At 38.6% G+C, this 19,904-nt stretch overlaps 1 protein-coding gene across 3 annotated transcripts in view; it reads right to left on the bottom strand.

Annotated features, from left to right (window-relative positions):
• Nucleotides 1-2,226: 2,226 nt before the first annotated feature.
• Nucleotides 2,227-19,904, bottom strand: part of LOC122984555 (cGMP-inhibited 3',5'-cyclic phosphodiesterase A-like) — a 61,473-nt gene continuing 43,795 nt past the window's right edge. For all 3 annotated transcript variants that reach the window (XM_044355079.1, XM_044355078.1, XM_044355080.1), the window contains 8 exons: nucleotides 19,159-19,296; nucleotides 18,634-18,745; nucleotides 17,528-17,635; nucleotides 16,889-17,088; nucleotides 15,529-15,732; nucleotides 15,158-15,319; nucleotides 11,041-11,302; nucleotides 2,227-9,561 (listed from right to left, as the gene is read on the bottom strand). In XM_044355079.1, coding sequence (XP_044211014.1) covers nucleotides 9,245-9,561; nucleotides 11,041-11,302; nucleotides 15,158-15,319; nucleotides 15,529-15,732; nucleotides 16,889-17,088; nucleotides 17,528-17,635; nucleotides 18,634-18,745; nucleotides 19,159-19,296 — 1,503 coding nt within the window. In that variant the 3' untranslated portion in view covers nucleotides 2,227-9,244. The remainder of the gene's footprint in view (nucleotides 9,562-11,040; nucleotides 11,303-15,157; nucleotides 15,320-15,528; nucleotides 15,733-16,888; nucleotides 17,089-17,527; nucleotides 17,636-18,633; nucleotides 18,746-19,158; nucleotides 19,297-19,904) is intronic.

Genomic DNA, 19,904 nt, shown 5'->3' with positions numbered 1-19,904 from the left:
AGATCTGGAAAGGTAACATTAATCAAAGTTCATGTTCTCATAACCTTGTAACATAAGTTAATGTAGAATGTGTCTAAACTCAATACAATACAATAATGATTTGTAACCCAATAATACATGAAAAAATGTGCAATTCAATTCTTTGTGTTTTCCAGATGACAATCAGAGTCCCGGAAGGCTGCAAAGGCTTCAGCAGGTTCTCTGCAGAAAAAGCCATGCAGTTAGGCATTAGGCTGTATTGAAATCCGTAATTAAAAAAGACTTGTTGAAATGATATCTGTGACTTTTTAAAAATGTTTGGAATGAAATGGAACACCAATTGTGAGCTGGGCCGGGCGTATCGCCCAACATCATTGGGAGCAAATCCCTGCTGCCAGGCTCCAAAATCTGATGGGGAGACTTAAACCAGAGGAGTGGAGGCTGTTATAGCAGCAGATAAATATCCATGGTACCACAATCATTTATCACTATCACATGTAGAGAAAATGTTCAGTTGTCCACATGCTTTTGGTCAGGCAGGGTATTTAGAGCTTCTGCCTGATAAACAGGAATAAAATGGAGAAGCGATACATTTTTTTAGTAGTTATACTGTAGGCCTATGTATAACAAGTTTACTTTAGGTGGTACTGTAATAAATCATCCTATTGCTTCTTTTTCCCAATAACCTGGGACAGGTAAATAGAGGATTGTCTTGGATTTATAATATTTATAAAATTCAAGACATTTCACACACACACCCCTAGTTCAATGTGTGTGACTGGGTGAGGTTTCCAGTCTGTCTCCCTTCACCTCAACCATGGTGAAGCTGGATGGGGATTCTTTTGTGGAGCTCAAACTGTCAAAATTTTTGCTAATGAACTGTATCTATCCACCCCAGAAGGACTGTGTGAGAGCTGTAGAAAATGCCGGGTATCCGTGTCTTTGTGTTTGAACAGAATTGTTGCTGAGTTTTCCGCATTTAATTTTTTGGTGATTGGAGCTCCACAAAGAAATACCCATCCAGTCCCATTGTATTGAGATGAAGGGAGACAGACTGGAAACATCACCAAATCACACAAAAACAATCTTGATGGACAGATTAAACTAGGGGTAAGTGGGAAAAAAAATCTTGTTGTGTATTTTTAAAAATGAAATAATTGACAGTCCATCTATAGAACACTTAAGCTACTCACTTCTGGACACAACATATTTATGACAAACTCAATCCTATCTCAAACAGGGTAATATGTAAGAGTGGTGTCCATGATGGAGGACAAGTACGTCCACAATGCCTTGAAATGCTCTCCGTCCTTGAAATAAACAGGCTCTTTGAATTTGGAGTCACTTCTCTCCAACCACTTGGATGGCTCTTCACCAGTGAGGACAGCCTGTGCACAGAAAACAATGTGAGTGCACATAAATGCATTTCAAAGCATTTTGTCCTTGTAACTGTCAATTGAATAATAGTAGCGGAAACATGAGCCTTACACCTAAAATATGAATAATAATCATTATTGTTATTTCTGCTTCTTTGTTAAATTACATTTAATTGACTGAATGTAGGCCAAAGACAAAAATGTCAAAATATGTAATTAAAAAATTTGATTATAGACCATCAACATTTGCGGGGGCGGGGGATCACTGGCTCTGCAGGTCGATTTTCTCGCTTTGCCAAGAGAACCGACTTCTTGCAGTTGTAACGTGAGTAATTTATTTAAATGAAGTTTGTAGGGGCAGATCGTAGGCTTTGCCCGTGTGTGTTCATTTGACTGATGGCCTGTCTGTTTTAGCCTTTGACAGACCACAGTCTTTTGCCCTGTGCATGCTGGATCACGCCGACCCCCTTGTGACCCAGAATCTGAATAAGACAATGAATGGTCTGGTTTCTAAACAGTATGAATGAAATCTGAAAGAAAAGCCCTGCCACTGAAACTGTACTGCACTTCCATTACAGATGTGAGAAGGTTAACACATGTGGTGAGAAGGCTGATTAAAAAAATATGAGATTCAGCCAGAATCAGAAAATGCATAAACATCTAACAGCATTATTTATTACAAAGTCATACACCCAGAGCCACAGTTACTGTAAATAGGCTAAAGGTATAGATCAGTGCTTTATGTTAGAAAGTGCTTGGCTATATGTCAAGTTACCAACTTATGGCTAACAGGACTAGAAAAGATACTATAATGAAGCAAGAATCACAGTGATGTTGGAGAAATAGCTAAAGAACAAGACAGACACATACGCAGCATTTATAAATCTTATTATTCAACAATATTCACATTACAACATCAACACTGCTCTGCTAGTGACAGGTTCTAATAATCCCAATATATTGTATAGTTACTTTGTAATACATTATCAAGAGGCACTTCCAGTATGTCTGGCAATAGAGGAGCTACAGTATTGTGTCTAAATTACAAAACAGTAAAAATAAATATTTTTCTAAAAGTTTTTTGTTATAATATACTTTTGAATCTGTACAGTATATATTTTTTATACAAAGTCAAACGATATCAAGAAATAAAATGTCATATTCCACTTAAACAAATACTGGTGAATCACACAATTTCCCCATCCTGTAGGTATTGCTACATGTGTTAAGTGCAAGATACTGGAGAGAAGAAAAAGAATTGAGTCTGTGAAGCGCCTGCTATAGTTGATAAAAACATCAGTCTTGTTTGTCTTGCTTTAAAGGTGATGAAAAAAAAACTTTGTTTTGGTTTCCTTTGTGACAAATGAGGAAAGCTGACAAATGTAGCATTCAAACAATGTATACACACATACATACATACATACATACATGTGAAAATGGTATGGCACAGGAGCATAGCCCCCTTTTAAAATGGCTGAAACAACAAACAATACAAAAAGGAATGTTTTTGGTTCAAACCATCAAAAGAAACTACAAGGGCTTCGGTCTGAGAACAGGACACTCGGTCACTTCCATTGTAGTGCTACTGCTGCCTATTGACACGGCAGTGAAAAAAACAACAGGCATGCGGACCGTGAACTCAGGTCTGTTAGATGAAGGTTAACATGGTTCTTATGTTGCTTTATTCTGTCCCATCTTCACATAAGAACTGTTATATGCATATCCAGACAATATCCTCACCAGTTTCTGGATAACACTGACAGAAAAGAAGATGCAGGAGACATGCACCTTTTAGGGCTCATTTTGTGCAAATCACAAAAAACCACAGAGTTCAAAAAGTTTCTTTGGTTTGCACAAGTTCATCCAGTGTGCAGCAATCCCCTTCTTCTTGTTATTTAAAAGACACCACTGATACTGGCTTTGATAAACCAACATAGTTGTACCGACATAGTAGCTATACACCCTGCACTTTTATTGTTTTCTGGACGGAAGTCTGTATGGAAGTTTTTATATGATGATATTGTACAACAAGAGATTTATGACAAACCACTGGCCCATGTAGCCATGATGACCAAGACCAAAAATAAACAGAATAAATGAGCTCTACCTAATATATTCAGATTGAGAATAAATAATTTTGACACAAACATTTCTGTCTGTCTTTGAGAGCCAGCAGATAGTCAATACTACCACGAAACCAAAAAGAGACAAAGATAAATAAACTTTAAGAATAATTTAACACCCCCCCTGAAAATCCTGTTCTTGCTGCAGTGATGCACAAGTGTACTCCAGGGTGTGTCAGTACACCATGACATCATTGTTAGGTGTGGTTTACCGGAGCAACAAAGCCAACCACACCCTTCAGTGATGGATTGGGTTTGGTCAAACACTTGGTGAAACACCTCTTTTCAGGCTGGTGTTAAGTTACTCTTTAAGGGACCAAATTAGTGGTTTCACATATTTCAACTACAAATAACTTCATATCACAAATAACCATTTGACAAAAAGTGCTGCTGTGTTTTACACATTTGGATGTATTTTGTCTACTGTTCCAGGCATCCACTGGTTTTTACACAGCATAAAAACTCTTGAAACTTGCTACAGTTATGTAATCCAGCTATCAGATACGCATAAATTATATCGGTTACTTAATTGTTGTGTTCAAGCAAAATAGACTTTTATAATCAATCTACAGTTAAATGCCCATGAAATGATGATGTAACATTGACAAATTGTAAAGTAGAATTTCACAACTCAAGAAAGTTTCAAGAGTGTGTTCATAGATTTTCATATTGAGAGAAATGAATGGAGACCAATGGCTGCCCAAAACTGTAGGAAATACAAGAAAAACAAAATAAGCTTAAAAAAAGAATATCTATGTATAGTCTATATGATTTGTAGTCAAGGAGCTAAAACTTGCAAACACACAGGTATGGTCCCTCAATGTGACTGTAACTTTGGGCGTTTTCAGACCTGCACTTTTTGGTCTGGTTGAATCAGACTCTGGTTTGTTTTCCCCCTTGGTGCTATTTGTTTGGGCAGGTCTGAACACAACAATTGTACTTGGGTGCAGACCAAGACTACCGATACCCTTTAGAGGATGTGGTTTCGATCCAGTCCCATACAAACTCTGAAGTGGCTCATTGGTGGCGGGAGTGTGATCTGACTTTGATCCAACCCAACTACTCGGCATACTCTTATGAGTTGGAGCTAAACATCTCCTGCAGCCAGGTGTGCTTTGCATACTAGGAGGCGGATGAGTGAATTTAACAGTTGCTAGCAACTAGCCGGAGAATGAATCAAGGTCAGACCTGGACGCAATGAAGTACATTACATTTTTTATATCTGGGCAGATAGGATCTTCTTCACAACCCTCTTCCTGTTTACGTTTTTGCTCCTGTCCCAGACACATCAGACCAGTGAGTGGAGTGAACGGTCTCATGTGGCTTGTAGTGATGCATTTTGGTTAGCTTGGATTTTTCTCTGTGTGAAAAGAAACCAAAGCAAGTGGAAAACGCATCAAGTTTACCATCAACTGATGGTTACTCATCAACTGATTCAGACCAGAGCAGGTTTGAAAACGCCTTTAAACTGCAACCTGAATTGGGCAAACTGGACCAGTTGACTCATCCCACATGGCTCGCTCAAAACCATAACATGGCGAAACATGCTAAAATGTTTTGTATTGTTTATGACAAAAATAGCGACCCCGAATTCTATCACAGCTTTGATTAAGTCTCTTTGATTGCTGCACTATCGTGTACACAGTTTGTGAGGCAGGGCTGAGCAGGGACATCAGAGGAGGGAAACGTCTATTTTGACTAACTCAATCCCTGGTGACCTTTGAATTTTCTGATCACACAAAATTAAAGCAAAGTGAAGGGACTGTGAGAAAGTCTTTACACAATCCAAAACTTAGAGGTGGGGCATGGGATGATACAGGTGAGAGATGCAAGAAAAGATCCATTGGAATATTATGCGCATTAGATTGCAAGTGAGGCATCAGTATACTGTACGGTGAGTTGGATATTTACAGTGCACAGAGCTCTAGCTCATCCATGTGTGCTCAGATTCCTGTTGTTTACAGGAGGCAGCAGGCTTGCACAGCTTTATACAGTCTTGGTTATTTTTAGAACAACAGAAGTTTGAAAGCTATGTTGCTGTACAGAGCTTCAGAAATGCTCTTTTAAAAAGACCCCAGTCGATGCCTTACGTGACCCACAGCTGTGTAGATCAGTTGTGTATTAGCTGGTGTGTTTGTAGATCATTTTTACAGCTACAGATGGATTTCTCATGACAAGCCGATGTGAGGAGACGCTACTGGAAGACGTTTGGTCCAGGGGAGGGGACTACCTCTCGCTGCATATGCTAGAAATACACTGCTGCCATTCGTGTTGGCACGTAAGACGCACATTGTTTCAGGGGCCAGATGCCACTTTGCCTTTCCCTTTTTTCTGTTGCCAAGCAACGTTTTCTGTTTCTTTTTTTAAAGTTTTACACTTTTTTGTCCAGGGCCTCCTGTCACTGAAAGTAATTTCACTTATAATTGATGTATCATTCTAGATTCCAGTTGGTAAAACAAAACCTGGTTTAGTTTTTCAAAATGTTTTTCCTATGAATGTCTGCAATAACTACTGCATATCAAAAAAAAATCAGTCTTTCAACACCTATTAAGAGCTCTCAACTTGAACTGAAACGTGAATAATGAGCTCAGGCTTTGGTCAGCACAGACGTTCTTTTTCGTAGAAGTAAAAACAAGCTCAACCACTGCGCAGGGAATAAGCAGTCAAGGGCATTGTATTTAGCCCTCCTTTGCACAATGGGCATTTTGATAAAAGTGCAATGGATACAGCTGAGGATTTAGACAGTATTAGCATTCGCAAAACTCTAATTGAGTTAAGAAATTAGGTCACAGTAGGGCAAGTTCAGCCACTAAAAACTAAGACAGTGTCTGCAAACAAGCCTGTTTAATAGATTGGTTAGTCTGTTTTTATCCAGCATACAGTATGTGTATAATGTGTTAAGTGTGCTGGGCTGGTTGCATAAAGGAATTCAATCCTCAGAGGTTGGTTGTATTTCTGTCACATGGTCTTCTGTTGTTTTCATAGTATTGGTATTTCAATTTTAAAACTCTCCCTGGTAGTGTTTCTTTTTTATGTCATCACCTCACTGATCAGAGTGATTGGCCCTCACCCAGGAGCTCACCAAGAAGCAGTAATGACAAACAGGGCATGCAGTGAAAGTTTAAGGTTCCATGTTATGACAGGGATTTTTGCACATGCATTGTTTTAGCAAAGAGGAATTAGGAAAACCTAGTGAAAGCTGTCTGTCTACATGCTACAGAGCTAAAGTGATACCACAGATCAATGTTACTTAAATGCTCTCAACTAGGGCCACTGCCCATAAAACAACACCCCCCACTCTGCTTTACCCTGGAGTGAACATTTTCCAAGCACCTCTCCATCTTGCCTCTTGAGCCAGCTTAAGTCTTGGGCAGCTCCTCCAAAAAATGCTGTCAAAATGCAGTAATGACTTTCAATTAACTTAAAATGTGCTCTGTTTCAATTTGCACTTTTGTCACAAAACACCTGCCACAGATCAGAAAGTGAAGACACAAAGCCTCCTTAAATTTCTCCAAAGTTCCTGTTGCTTCTCCAGTGTCAGACTAAATACACCATTAAATCCGTGTATCACAGTCCGCAGACTTCGAAATGTAGATCATCACATGATTTTGAATCCAAATGAACTGGCTGATCTTCAAAGAGTCACTAGAGGAATCTGCTGAAATGTGGAAAAAAAAAAAGATCTGACACCCCTCTGACCCTTCCTAAGCAGCTACAAGTCAAGCCTAAAGGCCTCTCCCTTTCCTCTTTCCCCTTTCATTACGAAGCCTCATTACCAAGGCTGTTCTCCTTGTTCGCACTTTCCTCTATCACCATCGATCTGAATCTCTCAGGACATCAAAGGAGAGATCCGACACAACCCGTTAGGCCACACGCCACAGTATGTCATCAGTAAGGACTACAAATGAGGAAAAAAAGCCAGAGGTGTGGTAAGTCTGCTCTCTAATCATACTCTATTGCACATTTTGCCAAAATGTGTGACTTTAAAACAACCAATGAAGCATTCTGACATTGTTTTTTTCTCTTCTTAGCACACTCTTAGCATATTGTCCTCCATATCTGTGTTGGAGAAGCAACATTTGAGACTCTGGGGTTTCACTAATGTGTTAACAATTAACCTCATTAACATTATATAATATCATATCAATTCTGACTATTCCGTTTTTTTTAAAGTAAGAAATGTGTTGTTTTACACATTACTCTTTTTGCCTCTATAGTTGTGCAACAAAATAATGAAAGACTTTTGTGTGACTGAGTGTCCATATAGTCTTTTTTGTGGGTACACAGCACCTCCTGGATGGAAATAGGCTCCACAGAGCAGTTTTTTTTCTCACTGAAATAAATCCTCTTGGGTGATTTGGAGCTGTGAGTCAGCTCTGGCTTGGGCCACTATGGCTTACTGGATTACTTCACTTTCTGACACATTTGGCCTACATACCAGGCTATAAATTATATTGCACAGAAGAGAGAATTCTTGTCGTTAGTAAGGGCATTACTGTTATGTTTAAGCAACTAAGTTAGGAAGTGACATAAAATGTGAAAATAAATATCATTAGCTTAGAAAAACACATTACTGTATTACCTAGTTTTGTGTTTTGTAAGTTACTTTAAATGTAATAAACCCTGTGATCTGTTTTGGTGTAGTACAGGAGCCAATGGGACACACTGTGAGAGCAGGCAAAATGAAAGAGAATTGTGATATAAGCTGTAATGTAATCAATAATCTTGTTTCCCTTGCAGTTCCTTTGTGATGCACAAACTGGAACCACGTGTCTAGGGTTATCATTAAATCACTAGCATCTCAAACAGCACAGAAAGAAAATCTTGAAGCAGTGGCCAGTATAAGGACAAGGACACTACAAGTCTCTTTCTCTGCAGGTTTCTGCCTTCCTGAGTTGTGTGATCTGGAAATGTGTAGGTGTGCTGGACTGATTTTGAGAAACAAAAGACAGGGAGAAAACATGCAACTAAAGACAAACACCGTTTGACATGAACAGAACATTGTTTTGTATGTTTTTCCTTGAGCAAGAATAAAGCTTTTAGAGCAACAGGGTTCTTTGTTAAACTTCCTATTCGGTTCTGAGTATGGAATGTGCTCCTACTGTAGCATTGTGTGTGTGTGTGTGTGGTGTGTGTGAAGCTTGTGTGAGTGGATGTCTGTATACACAATGTACTACAACTGGCTTTTTTTTTCTGTCTTTCTCTGAAATCCACACGGCTGAGCCTCAGTGGACACAGCTTTTTCCCTGGCTTTCATCCCATTGTCTTCAAGGAGAAGGGGCTTGTTGCACATCCTCAACCAGGCTCCACACGCTGACAGCATGGGAGCAACAAGATGGATGGGAGGGCTTGTGACAGTGTATTACTCACTGGTGGAGTGAATCTGTGAATCAGCGTGGTTGGCCCATACAGAAAAATGGGCAGCCTGGGTGAGGGCAGGGCACCAGATCCAGACTAAAACACTACAAGAAAAACAAATACAGTCCACGTTCATTCTCTTTTTCTCTTTCAGATTCTTCTTGTTCTACTCCTCAGTCACCTCCTTTGCTCATCTTACCTGTCTCCCCTTGTTAGATGCCCTGGGCATGCATCATCCCTGTCCTTAAACCCTGTTTTTGTTAGGCACATATTACCCAAAACATCTTCTACAGTGTTGTGTCAAAGTGATGTGCTGGCTACCATATCAAGAGTTTAGTTAGGAAAGAAACAAACATTTTTAGACAACGTTCAGATTCCTGGTTTCAGAGGAGGTCAAAGTTCATAATATCACTCTGGTTCCTCCTCTTTTTCCCCTGAAGTCTCTGATTGCGGAAGGATTTCTTCTTCCTCTATAGCCGGCACCTCTTCCCTTTCATCAAGGCTGTCGCCCGACTCCTCCTCTTTGCTTGCTTGCTCCTCCTCTTCCTCGTGGATGGCTGTGATTGGATCAGTGGGGCTGCTGATGCAGTTTGGGTCTTCTTTCTGGGCCTCCTCCTGGACTTCTGCAGCAATGACTCTTTTCCACATTTCATGGTTCTCCAGGAGATGCTGCGTGATCTGGCAGAACACTTTCCTCCTGCTTTCCTTCTTTGTCTCTTGCCTCTCTGTAAGACACCAAGAAAGAACAAAGACATAATGAACTCAACAGTTAGACAAGCCCCAATACATCTCTGACATGAGCTGGACAATCCAACAATTCAACAAGTATATTCTGTAGCTGCATTATACAATACTCTAATGGTTACACAGTTAGCTTTAGCAGGAGAGAACTCTCAAAGAACCTGAGCAGCAATGAGGATTCTGCTGGAAGAGAAAATCCCTGTAAACAAACACATACATTAACATTAAACCAAAAACTCCACTCAAAAATATGTTTTTCTTCTTGTTCCTACAGTTGGATGTTTGACCTTCACTCTGCAGAATGATGTATATGCAGTTTGACACTGGGAGGCTGTTTTCACATTCATCCCCCTTTAAGGGGGGGCAGGCCCGTAAGCACGATTTGTGACATCACAACTAGTTTGGAAGCCAATCATGGTCCAGTATGCAACTTACACAAGGATTTTAATGGGCTAATTATACTTTTTGTGAAAAATACATATTGGACACACGTTACTGTTCTAAGCAGAGTATTTTTATATGCCTTAATACATGTCTGGAGGAGATCTTTAAAATACCAAAAACTTCGGGGTGGTGGAGGGGGCATTGTTACAAGGGTATCAGTAGAGTAACAGTTGAAGTGTCAGGTTATATTGACTGCACTGAACACTTGAATGAATATGACTGGACATTACTAAGTCAGCCGGTAGCCAAGCGGCTGATGAATGAGGCACTGATGTTGAACCACAAATGAAGAAATTGATGCTAATCAGCTAATGAAAGCATTACTTCAGTGCTCTGCCTGAACTGATCCACAGTTCCACTTGAAGCAGGTGTCTCCAGTGGTACAAATAACCTTTAAACAATACTTCTTAAATGATTAGCAACAACAATTAGTAAGTGAAATGCAGTTTATGCAATGGGAATTCTAAAATCTACCACTCACCTTCAAACTCATTTTCACTGCATTTGTGGCTTTTAAATCTGACTTGTGGATGTCAGTGATGTCTTGAACACCCCAAAGTACGTCTTCATATTAAATAATAACTCTACCCAATTAGGATAAGAATAAGACCTTATAAATATATTTTGTGGCAATCAGTGATGTCGAACAGGACACTAAAACCCCAGACAGAGATTTGTTGGTATGATTTCACATTGGCTCAATAACTTAAGCCTGTTCCACTCCAAATCAACCAAAACTCTTCCGACTAAGCTTGCTGATTAATTTTCTTTAGTGAATCCCAACCTTAAAAAAACAGCGCTGGTTTTGAATCTTAATCAGATCACTTTAGGTTCCACTAATCTACAGGACATAAATCTCACTGCTTGATTAAAGATTAGTGAATGTGTGCCGTTCTTTCCACATTATTTGGTCTCTATGTATACTCACTCAGGCAGATATCATTTTAGGTCACACATAACTCAAAATAATAAGAGATTTTTTGGGGGGGATAATGAATGAATAATTATGGTTTACATACGGGAGTTGTCAGAGCTTGTAGATACATCCTCTTCCGCCATTTCTTCCTCTTCTGTATCTTGTCCCTCCTTTGCCTCTTCTGGCTCTACCTCTCCCTCGGGTGGATCAACCCAACGTCCTGGCATAAGAGCAGCAGAGTCGTAGGAGGAGCACAGAGGTCCCACTATGTGAGTGATGAATGACTCCTGTAGTTTAGCGAGTTGCGGAGCTGACCGGTCCATGAATGGGCTGATGGGAAGGCCCAGGCTTGCTTCTTCGTCACCCTAGTAAGGTGCAATCATAGCAAAATGTAAATATACTGGAAAATGGAACATTTATATTATATAATGATAAGATTTCAAAGAGGAACAATTTTCTCATCTGTGGCATCTTTCCACAGCTCCATGACATCAAGCTTGAAATGAATCCTTGAGTCAATTCAGTCCACTGAACATTACTTTTTCTTTGAATTCAAACTTTTCAAAATGTCTTAAAACTAGTAGAGAGTAAAGGAGAGATTATGAGGCCTCTTTTTCTGTCAAGTTCAGTCATTATCATCAACCAGAAGTTAAGTTTTACCATACATGAGTTCTATGTAATTATGTTGTCTTTATTTTTACTACATATTTTTAAAAAATCTTTTCTGATGTCAAAAGCTTTTCACTCTATGGGTGGCAGAGAATCAGACTTTTTTGTTTCTTTTGTTGTCAGATTACATATTCAAACCATTTACAAAATTTCTTACTGTCAAAAAGTATAAAACAGGCTGAATCATAAATCATAAATTAGACTACTTTGCCTATTGAGTTCAACAACACAAAACTTCTTGAATATAAGAAATAATGTTTTCATGTTGTGAATGTTTTTTGCGTGTATTTCCATTCACCTTAATTGTTCCATGTACTTTATTATTTTATATGAAGCAAATTATAACTTTATGAAGAAAATTATAGCATCATATGAATTCATACCAGTATTGTTATATCAGTACAAAAGCAAGAATGCAACATATTAAGATTTACCCAGGCTTGCACATGTAAGTAAACTCTATATGACTATATGACACACTCAGACATACTGTATGTCCTCTGTACAGCTCTACTGGAAAGCACAGAGAGTTCCAGATACAGCGCCTCTGGTTACAGTCTCCAGTAAGTAGGTCAACAAGACTACAAATAGAAAAACATCCTATTGCTGATTTGTAGTTATCAATCATACAAATAAGACTGCTGGCAGAGACTTGCCTCAGTGATGGTGACTATAATCTATGTATTTGTTGCCCGCAAGGTCATCACTGATAAAAATAGTCTGAGAAATTAGACATGGCCATGAAATATACACTTCCCACACCATATCAGATGTACTGTATGTAATCATATTTGTTGAAGGAGCCATTTGTGTGACAGCCATCTGAATGGAGGCCAGCTGAAGACAAGCCAAAGTGGAGCCATGCTGTTCCCTCCTCGGCCTTGGGATGCTTCTCAATCACACCTTTTCTATTTCTCTGTTCTCATATCTTTCTGTTCTCTATCCACAAAGACAGAGCTATGATGGAAGCATACTGTATCAGTGAGCTAAGACGGCTGAAATCTCATATTTGGATTTGTTTTTTCTGATTTTATTCCTGCTGACACTGTTCATCTTCACACAAACTGAGGATTTAAGTACTGTAATTGTCAAAATACACCTCTAGAGTAGCAATTCCAGCTAAAGACATTGTTCCCAACAGAATCAATAATGGAATAATATGAAATTATTTCTCGGCAGAAAACAAATACATATATCTCAAAAACAAACAGAGGAACTCTTCTATTTTGGGATATCTATCCATCATTTTTCACCATTTCTTGATAAGTAAGGTGACTCAAAGTGGGCTTTTTTTGTTTCTCATAGTGACTGATGTGACATATGTGTATGATGCTTTCATATATTGTGACAATTATGTATTGTGTGTTTGTTTTCTGATGTCAGGGCTTTCAAAGCGATTCACTAGGAGGACAGAGGAGCAAAGGCTCCCATCACTATGGCAACCTGAAACCTGGATGGCGTCAGTGCACTGTACTAGTGGTTCATGTAGGAGGTGTGTGTATCTATACAGTATGTGTAGTAAGTAATGCAGAGAGAGCGTGAGTGGAGAGAGAGAGAGTTGTTTCTTCATTACTAGAAATTTCTACTGGTGCAATGCATAATATAATGTAAATGCAAGGGTGTCTATGTGTGTGTGTGTGTGTGTGTGTGCACATCTGTACTGACTCTGTTGCTAACTGAGAGCCTCAGTTCCATCCCTGTGATCTTCCTTTGTGTGACTGTGAATGAGCACTGTCAAGGATGACACATTCAGGTCATCTGTCTCCCCTCTGAAGAGAAAAACATACGCACACCCCTCTGTCTCTCAAAGGACATACATAATTCTCAAAGCTATTATGAGAAATGAACAGAAGGTTTGAGTAAAATAGAAGAATGTTAAGCATCAGACACAGATCAGGGGGAGGACATTTCCCTCGGCAATCAGCACAGCCCAGATTAGAGGTTTCTTGCTGCTACATAATGTTCTGAATGATATCCTTGGTACACAAGTCATCTTCATTAAAAAAAACAAACTAAATAAACACAGTATATGCTGATAATAAGTTTGCTGAGTGTTAAATGAACATTGTGCAACAAACTTCTTTTACAGCTTGTACATCAGTGAACAAATGGCGAGATATTTTGTTTTGAGAAGAACGAATATCATGGATACCACTGATACCATTATGCCTCTTCATTAATGCACTCCATAAAATAGCTTCAATTATGGCTTAAGAGTCTCAAATTAGTGGTATTCCACTAACAACACGTCATTGTCAGGCAAGTAATCATAGCTCTCAGGCTAATCAGATTTTATCTTTATCATTTGCTTGGTGCTACCTCAACTGACCAATCAGAGGCATTGTTGATTAAGAGCGGGATTTGTTGCCAAGGTGTCCTGCTACATTATTCTCTAATAAATTCATGAGCTAGTAGGTGTGCTTTTTTTGTCTATTCTATTTCTGTTCAAGGGGAGCATGAAACTGCACACATAAAACCTTCCTGAAGGGTCCTTGTGCAAGACACTACATTCCAATCTTCTGCAGATGTGCTGTTATGCAGTTGATTTATTTGATTGTTGCTTATTAAGCCATGAATATTTCTTGTTACAGAGAATATATACTCCTGCTGAACTGATTTTTTGGCCACTTGGGGGCAGCAGAAACAAGTTGTGAACACAACACTTATGTATATATCACCTTTAAGGTTGATTTGGTGAACTTGTTAGCAAGCAGTTGCTTATTTACACGTTCCAGCAGCTATGGAGCAACATTATCATTCTTTTGGAGTTGTGTTTCTGTCCACATGGTGAATGTTAAGTCCAACATTCACTCTCCTTTAGCTCAGTTTTTTGTAGCTCTACTGACTCCTGAGGGAAATATCTGTCTCTTTAGCTGTTAAATACTCCACTATGTTCACCAGCTAGCCACAACCAAGTGTGTCTGTTTGCTGGTGCTGAGCAGCAGTACTGCAGATTTTTAGAGCTTTGTCTCTGAAAACAGCTGCCTGCTGCAGCTGAAAACGACGCTATGAGATCTGTGAGAGTGAACCAAAACAAAAGAAATTGAGTGGGGTGATGATTCTCTGTTAGTTTATCACTATGAGTGACACCTTAACCATTACACATTGCCATTTGATACATTGTTATTATTAAAAATATCAATTTTATCTACTTTAAGACTCAAAGCTGAGGTTCAGGGGGTTTTAAATGTACATATTGTGTAAAATTTGTAATAGTAAAGTCTTCTGTTTGCAAGCTTAAGTTTATTTCCCATTGTTTTATAAAAATTTCAGGTAAATTCAGTTCAGAGAAAATTCTATTTTTCTGTACCCGTCATTTTTGCTTAGGTTTTTTTTACACTTATTTATTTATTTTTCACTCCTGTTAACAACAGCTTTTGAACGTTTTTGTCACTGGGTATCATTAAGTGCTGACTGTACTCCATACAGTAAGCTCTCAGCAATATGCATGAGGTGATATCTGTTTAATTACTTTTTGAGAAATTATTGTTTTTTAAATACTGAGGCCAGATCTCAAAAAAAAGTAGGACTGCAGAGGTTTATGACCATACTTGTTCGTAGAACTCGTTGACGATCCCTTCAGTCCACTGCAGATGCAACTCCTTACACTTCAGCGGTCCATTGACATCAGCCATTTTGATGCACATCTGGCACACCAGCAATCGGTCGTTTTCATTAGTCCAATCAATACCGGACACTCCTTCATCACCTACCTGGGGACATATGCACAGGAAGGTTTGTGTGAAAAAGAGAAACCCTGTTATGGATTGTGAAGAACCCCTACTGATTCATTGTCAACTTATATTTAGGACAACCTGGGAGAAAATACTGCTTTTATCACAGGAACAAAAAAAAAAATCAACGAGAGCTGAGAAGATATAAAAGAGACACAACATGGATGTCTTAGATAGTTTTTGTTTACCTTTGCATTAAACTCTGCTAGGAAGTCAAAGTGCTTTTTGAGGTCAGTGGCCAGGATGGCTTCAATGACTAGGAAGCGGAAGCGCTTGAACTCCACATGTTCAAGGTTAACCAGGAAGTTATACTCAGGTCGAGACATGAAGAGGTTCCACGCTGAAGCTGCATGGTGGTTTTCCAAGACCGAGCGGTCATTGTATAGAAGAGCCTACAGCAGAAGAGAGAGCAGAGAGAGAATGAGATATTAACACGTAATCTTGGCTTTCAAGGTGACAAGCATAGAAGCTTCTATGGTCCATTTTCTCACCTCATAGCTTTGTTTAGATGCAGGTTAAAAAATCTAATCTAAAAAGTAATATTAATAGTGACATTTAAGGCCTAAATCAAAGTGTCTATGACCTGAATACATGCTGCACTCCTGCAGATCTGATTGTATCATGGTTTCTGTTGGCAGCCTTTTTTCTGCTCTTAGTTATTATGCTGCCCTCTACTGTATGTGCAGTATTTTGCTTATTTCTCAATTGTCTATTGGTTGGCACGTGCATTATCATAATTTCAAGCTCTGATGAAATATAAATCATCATGTTTGAGCATTATGAATATTCACATTCACATCATTTCTTTTCTTGTTACATGACCTTTACAACTAGGATAAGCAGTCACATTTTCCATACACATTATACTTATTCAGCTGTGCATCACAAAAATATTTAAGCTCAAAACAACGGTTTTATATGAGACCTTCCTTCTCTATTCTTCATATTATAATTGCATATTATTTGCTGAGCTCCTATTTTATGTTTTTTTCTGCTGCTAGATGAGGTCGCACTCATTTCTAATCTTAAACTCATATTAATGTACTGATGGTCATCTGCTGCTGTTATCAATGCTAAATAATATTTCATAAAAAGAAAACATCTCCAAGCCATGAATGTTTTTGATAATAACGTGATCAAATTAATAATTGTCTGCTGCATTGCTGATATCTACCTTCTTTGCTTGCCAGTGCATATCAGATAAAGTGCTGGTTTTAGATTGATCCGTCTTAGTTCACTAGATAACATCTGCAGCTGTTGGAGGTGCTGTGTGTGAAATGGTCACAGCTGGTTTCCCATAACACACAGAGAAATTGAAATAGTAGCTGGTTTGGGGCTCTGTGTGCAGTTTTGGGTATTGCTATTCTACTCCCATTTATAAGCTTGGTGTTGGCTTGTGGGAGCAACTCTACACATATTCTGTATTCACTTACATGGGTTACTTCAGTATACTGAAGTTTGATTGAACTGATAACAAGAAATTTCAATGGAAGCCACCCTTGTTTCTCTCCTCTCCAGGGCCACTGAAACAGACCGACATTTATTTACCTGTGGTGCACTGGTTGCTACTAGAAAGGCGTTGGTTCTTCCAGGGTGGTCATAGTCATGCATGGCAGCGGCTACAAACAAGGCCATGAGCTCCAGACTGGGGATAAGGCCAGACAAGGAGCCATAACCTTCCTCTGGCACAGAGTTCATCTTGGACACCAAGAAGCCTGTAGCACCAGGAGTAATGCCATTCTCTGAGTCTACAGGCAGAGAGAGAACAAAGCTCAAACCCCAGTCACTGATGGTGCTCTTAGACTGTTTTATCCTGGAAGGAAGTTTCAGCATTTTGACTCAATTCACCTGTTAGAATGAGTCATAAGTGATAAAACAATATCAAGCAACAACAGGAGAGAAAATAAATACAGAAATAAAATGTGAAGGTGAAAGTGAAATTACAAGAGCTATGTTTGCTATGACACTGAACTTTTGACATCGTACTTTATACATAAAAAAAGTAAATATAGATGGATGAAGTTGTTGAATTCTGGTGCTGGGTCAGCAGATTAAGTTCAACCTTTTATTATATACCAGCAAATACCAGAAAAATAAAACAACAACAAAAAAAAATTAAATTACGTCTAATTTAATGAAGAGGTGATGGGTTAAAAGTTTGGTCTTGAGTATAAAAAAACTCCTCACCAGTGTGTATCCCGTTCTCAGTCAGCAGGGTGGGCAGGCCTGGCACAGACTGCGTGGTGAGGTACCAAACAGCATGCAGCACGTCAGTGGCATGGATCCGGTTGTGATCTGAGGAGAGTAAAATAAACTGCTGACTCACCACCAGTGGAGGGCAGTAAGACCACTAAGATGAAATCTCAAACATGCTGCTGCTCAGCTGGAGAAGAAGCAGTTTGATGCTATTAAACTGGCAAAAAAAAACAAACAGCAAAGCCCCTTCTGTAACATTGGTGAAGTAACACTTTTTTGCCTTTTATACATTGGTCAATGTTATGGGTGGTAAGTTTCATGTTGACCCTGTTCAAACATGACAGAATGGATGGAGACAAGGCTCCTGTGTTGTTGGGTATATGACACAAGACTTCTCTATATTTGGCTTGTTTAGCTTTTTTTGTTTGTTTTATGAATCAATGTGATTATCAATTGTTATTTGTTTTATTTTTGCTCACAGTGTCTGGACCCCAGTTAGACTAGTGGCCACTATTTGCAAGATAATGGGGATCCAAATAAAGAATAGATGAGATATGCTGCAAAACACACTGACCAGGGCATAATTTTCCTGTTTTCAAAGGAAGTGAACATGGTGGGCTATGAAAACCTATAAAAATTATTTGCACAATGAATAAATATAATTTTCCACCAGAAAACAGTGTTTATTTATAACACACAGTTACACCAGTTTAATTTCATTTAAAAAGTAAAAACCATGTAATAAAGTACTAATAAAAAAGTATGTGGTCTCACTTTGGTTATATACTGTTATTTAAATTTCTTTCAAAAACACAAGACTTTCAATGCCGTCAAATGTTCTGACAACTAATGCTACCTGTCAGCGCACAATGTCTATGCATCTTCATTCTCAACATGAATCAATTTGATATTTAGCACTAAAATATAACAAACTGGACATTATTAACTAACATTATTAACATGCCACAAACTGCTGATGCAGAGAGCAGCCCTGTTAGAGAGGCTTTATTTCACTGACAAAGCAATACATCCACCTTGTGGTAGATGAAGGTAATGTTGGACATCATTTTATTCACATAAACAATTTGTCAACTCACAAGGGATGTCTCTGTATCCATTCTCCAAAGCATGGAAGTAGTTCATAAACTCTTGTACAGGAATCCTGAAGGTCTCAAACAAACCTGTGTCCTCAAAGAGCCTGTAGGAAACCTAGGACACAACATGAGGAAAACATCATCACTACTGTGAATCAGCTCTGTGGAGGTTTAGATGTAAAGTCATGTCTGATAAGAGCAATTCAGCACATTCTTGACTGATATTAACACTGAACTTGTGGGTTTATACTGACAAATCTGCTCATAATCCTAATTAACCCTGCTCTACTGAGTTTTGCTTTAATTCAATTTAGTGTTGTTGTTGTTGCAAGCTGAAGATGCAAATTTACTCTTCCCACTGCTTAAATTGACAGCTAATTGCACTATGATGGTTTATAAAGCTGCTAATGACATACATGTGGACATTTCTGTCAATATGAGTTGCATTTAATTGAGTCACTATTGATGTGTTTTTATAAAAACAAATGTCATATGGGTTCTAACATTTCATTGCTCATTAGTGCTCACCTGGCTGAGGATACAGCCTGTCTTGCCATGTGTCTTCTCCATTAGAGTGAAAATGGGAAAGTTCCAGTTGTCAAGTTGACTCATCAGAGGCTCCAGCCCTGGTTTCACCAGAGGCTCCAGGGCCAAGACTGGCTTGTCCTGTGAGTTAAAGGCAAAGGTACAGAGGAGGTACGAAGATAAAGATGGTTTATACCTTATTTTGTAAAATCACTTTCATAATTTCAACTTTTCAGTCACCACAGTCATCAAGAGGCAAATTTAGGTCGTAAGTCACGATTCTCTCTCTCTCTCTCTAGATATACACTCATACTGCATCAGAGATTGGTTTCTAGCATTTGAGAAACCAGTAAATAAAGGTTAAATTGTTGTGAAAATTCAACCTAAATATCACTTTTATCCACTCATATTGTGACAGGGTTTCTGAAGTGTTCACCAAGACTTTAAGGCCTTTATAATAGCACATAGAATGCAATTTAATACATTTTTCACAGTCATACTGCTCAAAGACAAAAACAGTAAAGACGACAAGGTCTACAATTATTTATTATGTACATGAATTCAGTAACATTTATATCAAAAAATTTTGTCAGTGATACATAACAATAATTCCTATTAGAATTAATCAATTAATGTGACCTGTTCCTAGATAAGTGTCAGAAAACTGATGTCTGGAAAAATAATGAATTATTTTAAGTTAATTCAAGTATTATCTAAAACTGACACTTGCCCATTATAAGCCAATGAAC

Source organism: Thunnus albacares, chromosome 6 (assembly GCF_914725855.1).
Source record: "Thunnus albacares chromosome 6, fThuAlb1.1, whole genome shotgun sequence".
NCBI classification, from domain to species: Eukaryota; Metazoa; Chordata; class Actinopteri; order Scombriformes; family Scombridae; genus Thunnus; species Thunnus albacares.
This window is presented reverse-complemented; position numbering and strand designations above follow the sequence as displayed.